This window comes from Tachypleus tridentatus, chromosome 9 (genome assembly GCF_004210375.1).
Source record: "Tachypleus tridentatus isolate NWPU-2018 chromosome 9, ASM421037v1, whole genome shotgun sequence".
NCBI classification, from domain to species: Eukaryota; Metazoa; Arthropoda; class Merostomata; order Xiphosura; family Limulidae; genus Tachypleus; species Tachypleus tridentatus.
Window position 1 is genome coordinate 116,047,410 of NC_134833.1, and position 12,614 is coordinate 116,060,023.

The 12,614-nt window shown below is 33.2% G+C and overlaps 1 protein-coding gene across 2 annotated transcripts in view; it reads right to left on the bottom strand.

Annotated features, from left to right (window-relative positions):
* The window catches only part of LOC143226136 (ribosomal protein S6 kinase alpha-5-like), a 77,869-nt gene that overhangs the window by 10,344 nt on the left and 54,911 nt on the right, over positions 1-12,614 (bottom strand). For both annotated transcript variants that reach the window (XM_076456699.1, XM_076456700.1), the window contains exons 8-10: positions 10,706-10,856; positions 10,176-10,337; positions 9,274-9,393 (exon numbers count right to left, since the gene is read on the bottom strand). In XM_076456699.1, coding sequence (XP_076312814.1) covers positions 9,274-9,393; positions 10,176-10,337; positions 10,706-10,856 — 433 coding nt within the window. The remainder of the gene's footprint in view (positions 1-9,273; positions 9,394-10,175; positions 10,338-10,705; positions 10,857-12,614) is intronic.

The following is a 12,614-nucleotide window of genomic DNA, read 5'->3' on the forward strand; positions in this document are numbered from 1 at the left end:
CTGCAAGTTCACTTCTTACCGATGAAGATATCTAATGTTCTTGTAGAAATAATAATGTCCAAAGTCATTTATTGAAGTTAAACAGTTTGTAATATTTGAAATCTATTATGTTCCTGATCAAATTCTGTAGTTTTCTGATTAATAGACATTAATCACAATTATAGCTTCCTAGGCTTATAGCACACTTGCTGTAGCCATTCAATTATATTTTCCTTTTGATGCATAACTTTTATACAGATCACGAGAGTTTCTAGAATCTTCACAAAAGTTTGCTTGCAACAGTATTCTAATGGGAGATAAAGGTGTTAGGGTTGGCATACATGTCTTACTGTAGGATTTATTCCACAGACTGACAAAGACAAGAAGCAAGGAAAAAAGTGAGGTATTGGATTTGATGGAAAGTCACATGGAACAAAGTACGGTTGAAAGGGAACAAGGAGGAATAAGCCAACTGGTCAAACAACAAATCCAATTGCTGAGACTAAAATGGAAGATATTTCTGGATGAAGAGGGTTGTTATGGAATAAAGAGACAGGAAGGGGAACCACAGAAAGAAGACATGCAGGCAATATGACAATAAAGGAAACATACATGACAAAGAAGTATATTCTGATTGGGACAAGTTAGAGATGAAAAATAGAGAGTAGGGAAATAGGTAAAAAGGAGGAGTTACCCCCTAAGCTGCTGAAGTTTTGGAAAGAAATAAAATACAGAGAAATAAGAGATTACAAGGAAACAGGCTCAAATGAAGGTAATGTAAAGGAATGCAGGACCTCATTAATATCCCAATATGAAAGAGAAAGTTTCTGAGGAATTCAACAAGTCCAAAAGGAATGAATTAACATAGTAAGTACAGGTGAGAGAAAATCCTGCTGCAACAGAAAAGGTGAAAGGTATGGGATAAAGCTACCCAATAATCTTAAATGAGAAGACTGAAGATCCCTGTTTGAAAAGCCACATAAGACATTTGGAGATACCAGCATTAGTAGGACAAGCAACAAGAAATTCCTGAAATGCAGGATGCAGAACTAGTGACTACGGTTGACAAAAGAGGCTGAATAATAACAGAAGTGTTACAGAAAGGAGTAAATGAGGAAACCATGCTGGGTCACCCAGTGGTGAATGATCAGAAAGATCCATATGGAGTGAAATGGTTGACGGAAGCAACCTGAGGAATAATAACAGAAGCAGTACAGGAGGAAGTAAACAAGGAAACCATGGTTGGGCCAGCCAGTAGGGAATGATCAGAAGAACCCACATGGAGTAGAGTGGATGAGGGAAACTACCTGATGAAGCAAATGGATAGAAGGATAAACATATATGAATATGTATGACCAATTCTGGTTGAAGGTATCTATAGCCAAAGCCTGAGGATGATGTTCCAGAGACAAAAGAAGAGGGATAACTGATGACTGAGAGCAGTAGGAAATGCATCGATGTGAGAAAAACCTCATATATTACAAAGTTACCTGAAAGCAACAGGATGAAGCACACACTCTTAACAGGTAAATCTTGTCTGGAAAGAAAAGAAGATTTGTCATGCAGTTCAAAGCACCCAGGATATGAAACATAATTAAATGATTGTGTTGTGTGTGGGCCAAATATAGGGAATCTAATGTATGAAAACAGAGGAATCTCGACAGGATGCCTGCTTGGTAATTGATATAAGCCACCACTGCAGAATTGTCAGAATATACTGTTACCAGATAATGTCTGGCAATGGGAAGAAAATGATCCAAAGCTTGATGAACAGCAAAAAAGCTTTAGGATGTTGATAAGCATACCATTTGTTGATAGACCAATGACCCAAAACCTCCAAGTGATCAACCCATGCATTCCAGTTGTGAAGAGATGCATTTGTAAAGAAATGTAAATCCAGACCAGGAGGAGAAAGTGGTACACTCACTAATGAGTGAATCTTGCTTAACCACCAAAGAAGATCATCTAACAGGAAAAGAGGAAGGGCAATGGAAGTATCCAAGGGATCCCAAGGTTCCATTGATCATGCAAAGTCCACTGAAGGGATTGCATGCATGTAAGACCCAGAGAGATTAATGATGTCACAGAAGACCACTTCCCCAAAAGTGTGCAGAAAGGGTATGGAAAACTAATGATTCCATAGAACAGTTAAAGAAGAAGGTTGGGCTCAACTGAGGTGAGTGTTGAAAATGACGTGTAACTGCACACGGTATTAAACAGGATGAAGAAAAACTTCTCCAATTTGACTAACCAGCCTACATGAGTAGCTCTGAAAAGGATCTTATGAATACGATTGGCCATCTCCTGTTCAAAATGGGCCAGAAGCAGCCAGCTATCCATGAGAAATGGAAATGAAGCTTCAAGGCATGAAGATTAAGGGCAAAAGTTCTTTCCACTTGTCAAAAAACATAAGGAGCTGAAGCAAGCCCAAAGGGCAGAGTGTAAAATTAGTACACCACCCTTCAATGGATGAACTAAAGACAAGGATAAAATTGTACGGAGCTAAGAATATGCAGATAAGCACTGGAGACATCCCATCATGGTCATCCACAGACCTGAAGGAAATGTCCACCAAAAAGTGAGATGGAATAGATCAATGACGAGCCTTCAATTTCCAGTTATTTTGGGAAGCACAAACAGATGAATGATATGGAACAGATTCAACAGCCTGTTGAGTGAGGAGGTCCTGTACCACCTCTAATATATGCTGACAAGTTATGGGATCCTTTAAAAAGCGAAAAGAAACAGGTATTTGAGACAGCAGAGGTGTGGCAAGAAATGAAAGTTATAGTTCCTCTGGCAAAACATGAAAAAACACCACCATCAATGGTTAAAGGATGCCACTGATGAATGAAGACCACAAGCTGAGCTCCCACTGAGCCCAAATTTGGCAGGTAATCACCACAACTGTTAGCTGCTTATCATACATTGTCAAAAAAAGAAAAAAAGAGATTAACTGTGGCACTGTAAAAAGGAGAGACAGGTTAAATAAGTCTGAAATATTGTGGGAGGCCCAACAGAATCCTCAAAAAGGTATGGGAAGGCATAACCAATTGAGGAGGTGGAAATAGGCAATTAAAGTCCTTATCAGTCTGCCCAGGTTCCACATATTCACAAGGAGTTGGGAAATGTCTGGAAATAAAGGTTGACTGATATAATGTTCAATCTCCCTGAAAAAAAAAAATCTCCCAATGGGTTGCTAGCATCTAAAGCCTATGGTAAAGTGCCTATTAAATGCAAAGCTCCTGAAGTGGTGACATTAGTTTTGTAATTCATGTTGTATCAATTAACAAAAGTGTTTGAAGTAAATTATATATTTAAAAAGGGCTGGTATGAGTAGAGAAGGCACTAATAGAGGAGTAAACAACGTTTCGACCTTCTTCGATCATCGTCAGGTTCACAAAGAAAGAAAGGGTTACTGACCGGTACCTGACCACATGTTTAAAGATGGTTGTGTAATTGAGTGTAGGAATGTAGAGGGCGTGCTTAGATGTTGGATATATTTATTAATATAAGTATAGAGATATTCCTTTGTATTAGTTTATTTTGGGCTTGAGTTGTTGTATAAGTAAGGCTTCTTTAACTTCGCATTTGTTTATGTTTGTTTCTTTATCTAGTATTTGAGTGTTTTATATGGTTATGTTGTGTTCATTTGATTTGTAGCATTTGAAAACATGTGAAGGTAACTTTTTGTGTTCTTTGAATCTGGTTTCCATTTATCTACTTGTTTCTCCAACATAGAAGTTGTGGCAGGTATCACATTGTATTTTATAAATAATGCTGGTGTTGTGTTTGTCATTGTAGTTTTTACATAGTATAGACCTTAGTTTTGTGCCTCGTTTTTGAATAAATTTGGTATTAACTGGGATGTCATCATTTGTTGCTAGTTTTTGCCAAATGTTGGTTATTTTTCTGCTGATGTTGGGAATATATGGTATGCAGCAGTATATGGCTTCGTGATTTTTTAAATTGTGGGGTACATGTACTTTTGTTAGTTGATTTTTCTTTTTGTCTCGGTGTGTGCATATAATGTTTTCTAGGTTTTGTGGAAAAAACTTGTTGATGTTGGTGAAGTATTGTATTTTGTCTAATTCATCGTTAATTTTATCTAGTGAACATAGTTTTATGGCTGTGTTTATTTGATTTTTTTAGTATGTTGAGTTTTTGTTTTGTTACATGTATAGGAATGTATAGTCCAGAATGTATTTTTGTCCAGTATGAGTGATTTTAATTTTGAGGTTAAGAAATGATATTTGATTGCTTTCTTCCTGTTCACATGTGAAGTTAATGTTGGGATGTATAGAGTTAATGTGATTGAAAAAATTAAGTGTGTGTTCTGTAGATATGAATCCTGCAATCGTGTCATCTACATATCTGTACCAGTATAGTGGCAGATGTAATGCTGTGTTAATTGCTTGTGTTTCAACTTGTGTCATAAAAATATTGGCTAGAACTGATAATATTGGATTGCCCATACTTAGACTATTTGTTTGTATTTCGTTGTGGTTGTTGAACATGAAGATTGTCTTCATCGTGGTGAATTCTATGCTCACCAGATAAAATTAACGACGAATTAGACAAAATAAAACAATACTTCATCAACATTAACTAGTTTCCTCCACAAACCGTAGAAAACATTGTACGAGCACATCTAGACAAAAAACAAAATCAAATAACAAAAGTAAATATACCCCATGATTTAAAAAATCATGAAACCATATACAGCTGCATACCATATATTCCCAACATCAGAACTACAAATCAAATAAACACAACATAACCATATAAAACACCCAAATACTAAATAAAGAAACAAAAAACAAGTGCAAAATTAAAGAATCCTTACTTGTACAACAACTCAAGCCCAAAATAAACTAACACAAAGGAACACCTTTATACCTATATTAATAAATATATCCAACATCTAAGCATGCCCTCTACATTCCTACACTCAATTACACAACTGCCTCCAAACATGTGGTCAGCTACCGGCCAGTTACCTCTTTCTTTCTTTGTGAACCTGACGATGACCGAAGAAAGTCAAAACAGTGTTCGCTCCTCTATTAGTGCCTTCTCTACCAATACCAGCTGTTTTTAAATACCTAATTGCCCCCCACTAGTACAGCGGTATGTCTCCAGATTTACAATGCTAAAATCAGGGGTTCAATTCCCCTCGGTGGGCTGAGCAGATAGCCCGATGTGGCTTTGCTATAAGAAAAACACACACAAATATATAATTTTCTCTACAAGTGGGTTTTCTCATCATCATGGATTGTTTGAAGCAAGAAATAAATGCAAATAGAATAAAGGTAATTGAACTAGAATACTTTGGAAAAGAAACCAATTATGTTAAATTAAATCACTTTGAGAACAAATTCAATCTAAAACAGTAACCAAGATGAAAAAGGAAAGATGTCCAAGTGCAAGTGTTGCCAACAAGAAATAAGTTTGATAGAAGGACATGAGAGGAAGTGACATGTGTCACAAGCTCCTGTTGATGAAGAAATGACATATGATGATTATCATGAGAGACACATTGGAATTATTTGATTCCAACAGGGGGGGTGGGTGCAAAAAGCTTGCAACATACATAATAAAAACGTTTACATAAAGAGGGCAGCAATGAATGAGAATAGCTAACCTTCTGAGAGGAAGGAAGTACCATATTAGATATAACATTAGAATAGCTAACCTTCTGAGAGGAAGGAAGTACCATATTAGATATAACATTTTGCCTATTGTGTTACCCAAAAGTTGTCTTATAATTTGATATTGAATGATGATAAACGCTAATGGAAAGTTAGGATCCAAAAATTATTAGTATATATTATTAGAATAAACATCAAGAATTACATATACCTGTGCACTTTTTAAATATGAAGGTAAGCTAATTTGTTGGTCATATATAACTACAAGGTTACACAAATTACAGTAAATTAGTTCAAACAGGTTAAGGTTAAAACTACATAGCTGCCAAGAGATATGCAATATAATGAAGCTGAGTGTATGATAACAATACATAACTGTATTAAACAAACTTTACAACATGTTAAACACAAAAAGGACCAATTCAATATAGCTGACAATAAGGGTTTTCACTAATTACAAAAATAATAGGTGAATTCATGTTTCATATAAATTTAAGTACAAGATGTTGACATAAAAGTATTTTGTAGTAAAATGTACAACTACAGATATTTTAAGGGTGGACTTTTAAAATAAAATAAAAGGCTTAGACTGGGTGTAATTTAAACCCACAATTGGCTTAACAAATGAACTACCATATCTTGAACTTATTTTCACCACTTTATGAATGTATTTAATCCTTTAGGTGCAGAATGTGCCACAGTGCAATTGTAAACTGACAAGCAACTGCAAAACACACCATATGGTGTGTTTTAATTTCTTTTGAGCCTGTGGAATGCACCCAACTGATTACTAAATTTTGATTCATTGATAATATATTTCATAATACCCTGCACATAAGGGGTTAACAAAAGAACCTGAGTATTTTAATGAATTTCTGAAAAACCTTTATTATTTATTATTGACAGAATTTAGTATAACTCTTGCTTATGTGGAATTACATTCTGACTATCACTTCCCAACACTTATAATTAGTAGATTCTAACTCGTACATAATGAGTTTGCCATGCTTTAAGAGTACACTGCATATGTCAACACATATCTTAGTTAGTATTGCCCCTTAAAGCTGGACAAATTTGCATGCTGAGGAAACACTGTTTAACACATCTTACAACCTTCCAGTTGAACACAAAACAAAAGTATGATGTTGCTATCTCTGAAAGTACACTTTCAGTCATGTATGCCATATTGATGATTAATGTGGCATGGATAAAGACATACATAAACATAGATTTAACATCATAACTTTATTTAAGAATGATAAAATAATGTGAAAATTGATACACATGAAAATCTTCACAGCTTGAATTAAAAATTTGCAAATGTTTTCCAACATTAACAAGCTATGGGTAATTATTTAATGCTTTTATTAGTGATAATTAGGCTCATAACAATACAATTAAAAGACTTTTTAATGGAAAAAATTCAAGTAATGGAAAAGTCTAATATCAACAAGTGTGCTAAATTTCAAACTGATAGTGGCTTTAAACATATCCACCCAGGTATTTTTAACTGTGCATGACACAAAGTCATAGTGTCTTATGTTCAAAATTTTATTTATGTTATATCAATTAAAGTACCATAAACTCTTAGATAATAATCCATATTTTAAAAAATTCTGAATTTCCCCCAGTGTGATGCATTTATTTTACCATGCCATCACCCCTTGAAAAAGTGTGAAATTAACAAATGTCAATTACTCTCTGTAAAATCATTATTACCGAGATGAACCACATTAATTACAGTTATTAACTTTGTTTGATTACAAAACTATCAAATAAAAAAATCAGACCTCTGTCACATCCTCTCTTTCATAATTCATTAATAGTTCACTCTTAGGTTTAATTACAAATTGCTAATAACCAATAGAAACTCAAGATTTTCACTTATCAAATGATGTGTTGAATAATATTATTTTCTGAACAGTTAAGTGTCAATTTCACTCAGAGTACAAAACACGTTCCTGTGAGAAAGTTAATGATTAACCTGGATGAATTTATAATGACTGTTGTCATAAAGTTATAAAGCCAGGGAATTTTTGAGAGGTTTACTTTTTTGTTTTTTTGTTTAGAATTTCGTGCAAAGCTACTCATGGGCTATTTGTATTAGCTGTCCCTAATTTAGCAGTGTAAGACTGGACGGAAAGCAGCTAGTCATCACCACCCACTGCCAACTCTTTTACTTTTACTACTTTTGGCATGTTATTAATTAATATTTTTTGGAACATTATTTAATCAAATACAAGTTATTAATTGCCATACTATGAGTAATAATAAAGAATTAGGGTTAACTTGTTTTGGTAACTGAGGGCAAGTAAAGAGAAATTTGATAAGTATTTTATTTCTTGTTTTTCATGTTTATTCTTTAAGTATAATATAAAAGCAACTAAAATGTAAAAATTAGGATATTTTTGGGTTAGTTAAGATTAGATTAAGTAAAGTAAATAATAACAAAAAAAAAGTTTCACAAAGAATGAATGTGAGCTGCTTGTACTGGTCATAGTAGCTTGTGGGTAATGTAATTTGACAGCGTGAGCTGCATGTTTTACAAGTGATTTACAACTTAGTGATAGTAGTTAGTCATAGTTCAAAGGTCAATAAAACAATAAAATTTATTCATAAATAGATGAATGCTGTTACACATTTAGAGACAATTAGGATAAATAAATGTGATTTTATATTACAATATGAAGTAATTATACAAATCCAAAATGGCAATTTAGATTTATTTTTATTTTTATTTTGGTGGTTCGGAGGTCAGTGAAATTAATCCCGTTTTGAGTTGCATTAGAGAAATTAACGTATAAACTATCAAGTTTTATTGAACAAAAAAGAAGTTTGAAACATATTTAGGAGGTTTCGAGGATTAATCAAAGAAAATTTGAGATTTTTGAGATAACTATTTTTAATTTTATATGAAAATTACTTTGCAAACAGACTACTTTAAACAGATATTCAATTATTCATGGACAAATCTATTTTATTTTATCAGAAAAATAAAAAATATTTTAGTACATTAAAGACATAAAGAGTGAAATCCTGCCAAGTTTGCAAAGATATACACGTGCTATATTGAAAGTTAGAAATATTAAATCCAAAAAGACTTTAAATGATTATAAAGAGGCCACAAGGACAGTCATATAGACAGACCCCACATTGAGAGAGTTGACGATGAAACAGAAATGGAATGAAAACAAACAAGACTTATTTTTATTTACTTAACTACAGGTTAATTAAAGATTTTAAGACAAAAATGAGTTATTTATGCAGAAAAGGGGTTATATTTTTACTTTGGCTAAATCTGAGAAAATGCAATTTTTAAATATTGGGGAAACTCTTTAAGGGTCAGTACTATTTCAAAATGCTGCACATCTGATGTGACCTTCCACTAAGTACTTTAATTAGTATCAATAAATCTTAAAATTTGAGAATTGCATACAAGGCTAAGCTTCTTGTACACTAAGACTTTAAAATAATTACAAATCTTGAGTTTAATGTGTGTATATGTAAATTACCCTGAAATACATCTTAAATATAAAAAAAGGCATTTTAATTAATTAATGTTCATACAATCTGTGCACTTCTAAAATGTAACATCAATTACATAGTCTGCTACGATATTATAACATTTCAAGAGAATTGGAATTACCTTAAATTTTGCTGCAAGGAGATGAGAGGTGTCAGGTCTACCCTCTGGTGTTGGATATATGAAATCATCAGTTATAACATTCTGACTAAACATTACTGATGGTGAAATATAGGAGTATCCCTATATCAATGGAGAAAAAAAACGACAACATAATAGTAGAGAGTAACTTGTAATAAAATATAGAAGCATTTCCAATTTATCACACTATATATTTTATACACATCAATCACAATTTTGAAGTATGAAAGAGTTCTTGTAAATCTAGTAGCAGCATTTGATTTATTGAATTTGAAATGACAATTTTCAACTGGTACGTTGTTTCAACATTATATAAGTGCCAGATTATAAAAACATAACATCTTGCTTACATTCTTGTAATGTAAAAAAGTATAAAAATTCAGCAATGTGGACTATATTGTATATTAGAATAAAAATGACTACTTACACTTTTTCATGGGGAAGGGGAATATTTTAAATTAATAAATAGTAATTGAAAGTAATGACAAAAGGAAAAAAACTATAATGCACATACTGACTTTCATAAAATTATTCATTTATAAAAAAAAATTGTGTGTATACACTGATTTTTTATTTTAATTTATTCATGTTCAGAAGACATCAGTGACTTTTTCTACCATTTTTAATGCTATAATACCTTAATTAACAATAATGAATATCTCCTTGGATATTCAGTAATAAGGTTCTTATAAGTTTAATCTTTTAACACAAGGAAAACTGTCAAACATAACAAGGATGAGTAGTTTCAGTGGAAGAACAATAATACAGTTTTGTTGATTAAATATTTTCTATTAATATTTTGATAAATTTTTTATATATTTTGTTAACAAATCTTAAAAACAAAAATAAGATTTCCGTACACTGGTTTCAATATACTTTCATACCTTGAACAGTTTTTCTTGACATAAAGGTACAACTGCAGGAGAATCAACTGGAGCCATGGAGGTAAATTCTTCAGAAAAGTTACCAACATCCAACTCTCCAGTGATGCAAGGAATGAAAGGCGGTGGATATTTTTTTTGAGTAAGAGCTTCCCAATTCATACCCTTAAATACACAAGGCATTTCTACTGAGGAAAACTAACTTTGAAATTCCAAGATCACATCCTGAAATACCTGTAAAAGCTTAAACCTGCTAATTTACCTGTGGAAAGGTGACTGACAACTTTAAATTTACACTCCTAAGGCACACAAGTTTGTTTCAGTTAGAAAAGTTAGTCAAGTTCTTCCCACTTTTACAACATTTAAGTAAAAACGACTCAGTAACAAAAGCTAACTGAAAGATATACCATTTATGCATTTAAAACCATATATTTTTTTAATAAAATAAGCACACAGTAATTATTTTGCAATTCCCTAAATAATATAATAACATTATTTGTGAAATATTCCCCCCTCACAGACAGCAAACTTACCTGAAAGAATTTGTGACATTTGAGCTCTGAAGCGTCTCTGGGTCCACTGCCAAGACGTTTTCTAGAGTCTTTAACTAGTAGTCTGTTTATCAAGTCTCTTGCATCAGGAGATATAGTTGCTGGGATAGGAGGATTTGAATGAAGAATTCTCCTGAAATGTAACATTTAAATACATTTACTGAAGCAAATAAAGTATCATTAGTAAACATTAAAATCTTTAGTAATTAGAGACTGGCTTAATGGTAACTAAATTAAAATGAAGAGTTTATATCAAAAACAAATTACAGATTTTAAATTTTATTCCATTATTAATAAGCATTATTTTCAGGTTCTTGATGTATTATTGAAAAACAAGCATATATACATTCATAGGTATATACACATATTGTAGTCTGAGGACCAACATTCTCCCTAACTTAATTATAAAAGATATACTAAGTAAGTTAACAGTCACTGATGAGTTAATAAACTATTGATTCTCCAATACTTATTTTTTTTATACTTTTAAAGAAATGTTAAAATTTTCCTTAACTGAAAAAGTGTCTGTGACAGATATTCATCTCTCACACAGAATAGCTATCTTCCTCAGCTCTTCTATGCATTCTGTCAGAAAGATTTGCAAGCTACCAGCCTTGTAAGATCTCATACCTAGATTTCACATAAAACATGTAAACTTGTGCTGTTTCATGACAGATTACTATGTATTAGAACTCTCCACCTATAACAGTATGAAACACCTCTGTGTGCAATAATCCCTCTACTTTTCATCCTCACAAATCTTCATTCTTCGACAAGGCAATTAAGAAATGTGCACCATAAAGTGGGTTGAAAGTATCTGTTGGAAAAACATTTTCAGGTAAGAAAAATTTTAAATTCTGAATCAAATACTCACCTCTTCAAGCAAAACAACTAGAATCCTATGCTATGATGCAAAGATTGAGCTTCCTTCAAAATGTGCCAGAAGGAAGCCCATGGGTTGTGACATCTGATAGCAAGGGATCCAGAAGGGAAAACCTGTGGGAGACCATTTTAATCTCATCCCAGGTATAATCTTTGCCCATATAGAAGAATGGAAAAGACAAAGAAGCTATAATTGTGTTTCAAGGACAGGTGAATAGGTTTTTGAACATCTTAACACTCCCATACAAGCCATCAAACAACTAATATGAGTAATAAGGTTAGAGTTTGTTAAGACCATACCTGATTTACTTATCTCCTTGACTATAAGACTTGATGGGTCAAAGCCAGCCGTGGAAGAAGAGCACATGTGATAAATATCTGTGCTCGCCATCTTTGTTGTTAGATTCTACAGGTCCCATGCTAGCTGTGGAAAGAGAGCACTGCATGGAATTGTATCTGTATAGATACTTATGTAAACCTCTACTCAACCATCAACCAGTATGGGACCCTTGCCTAATATGTATGTCAATGATTCATTATTGGTACACATGGCTTGTTCACCTCAACCCTACTGTGAATTGCTATGGGCCCTACACAAGCTTTAAGAGTGGGATATATTTTTTTATATTTTTCAGTATGAAGTAGTACAGACCCATAATAGTATGTTCACCTAAACTCTACTGAACAAAGACTCTGGCTGCAGGAGGAGAATATGTAAGATAAAAGTATACAAAGAATCAGTATGGTGAGTAATATCATCAGTCCACTTGGAGATTTCTAATGTATCACAGTTATTTGTGTGAGGTGACCCAAACTATATTCCACTACCACCCCATCCCCACTTCTTACACAGTGTTTTAGAACTAGTGGGTAGATCCCAAACAGTGAGCATTCTCCATGGTCCACCACCCCAGTGACTGGGAACTGGAATGTAGCAAGGACCTCTCCTAGTATTCTCAATGAAGATAGGGGATAATCTGCTTAGATCCACATTGGTCCTCAGTCTGGA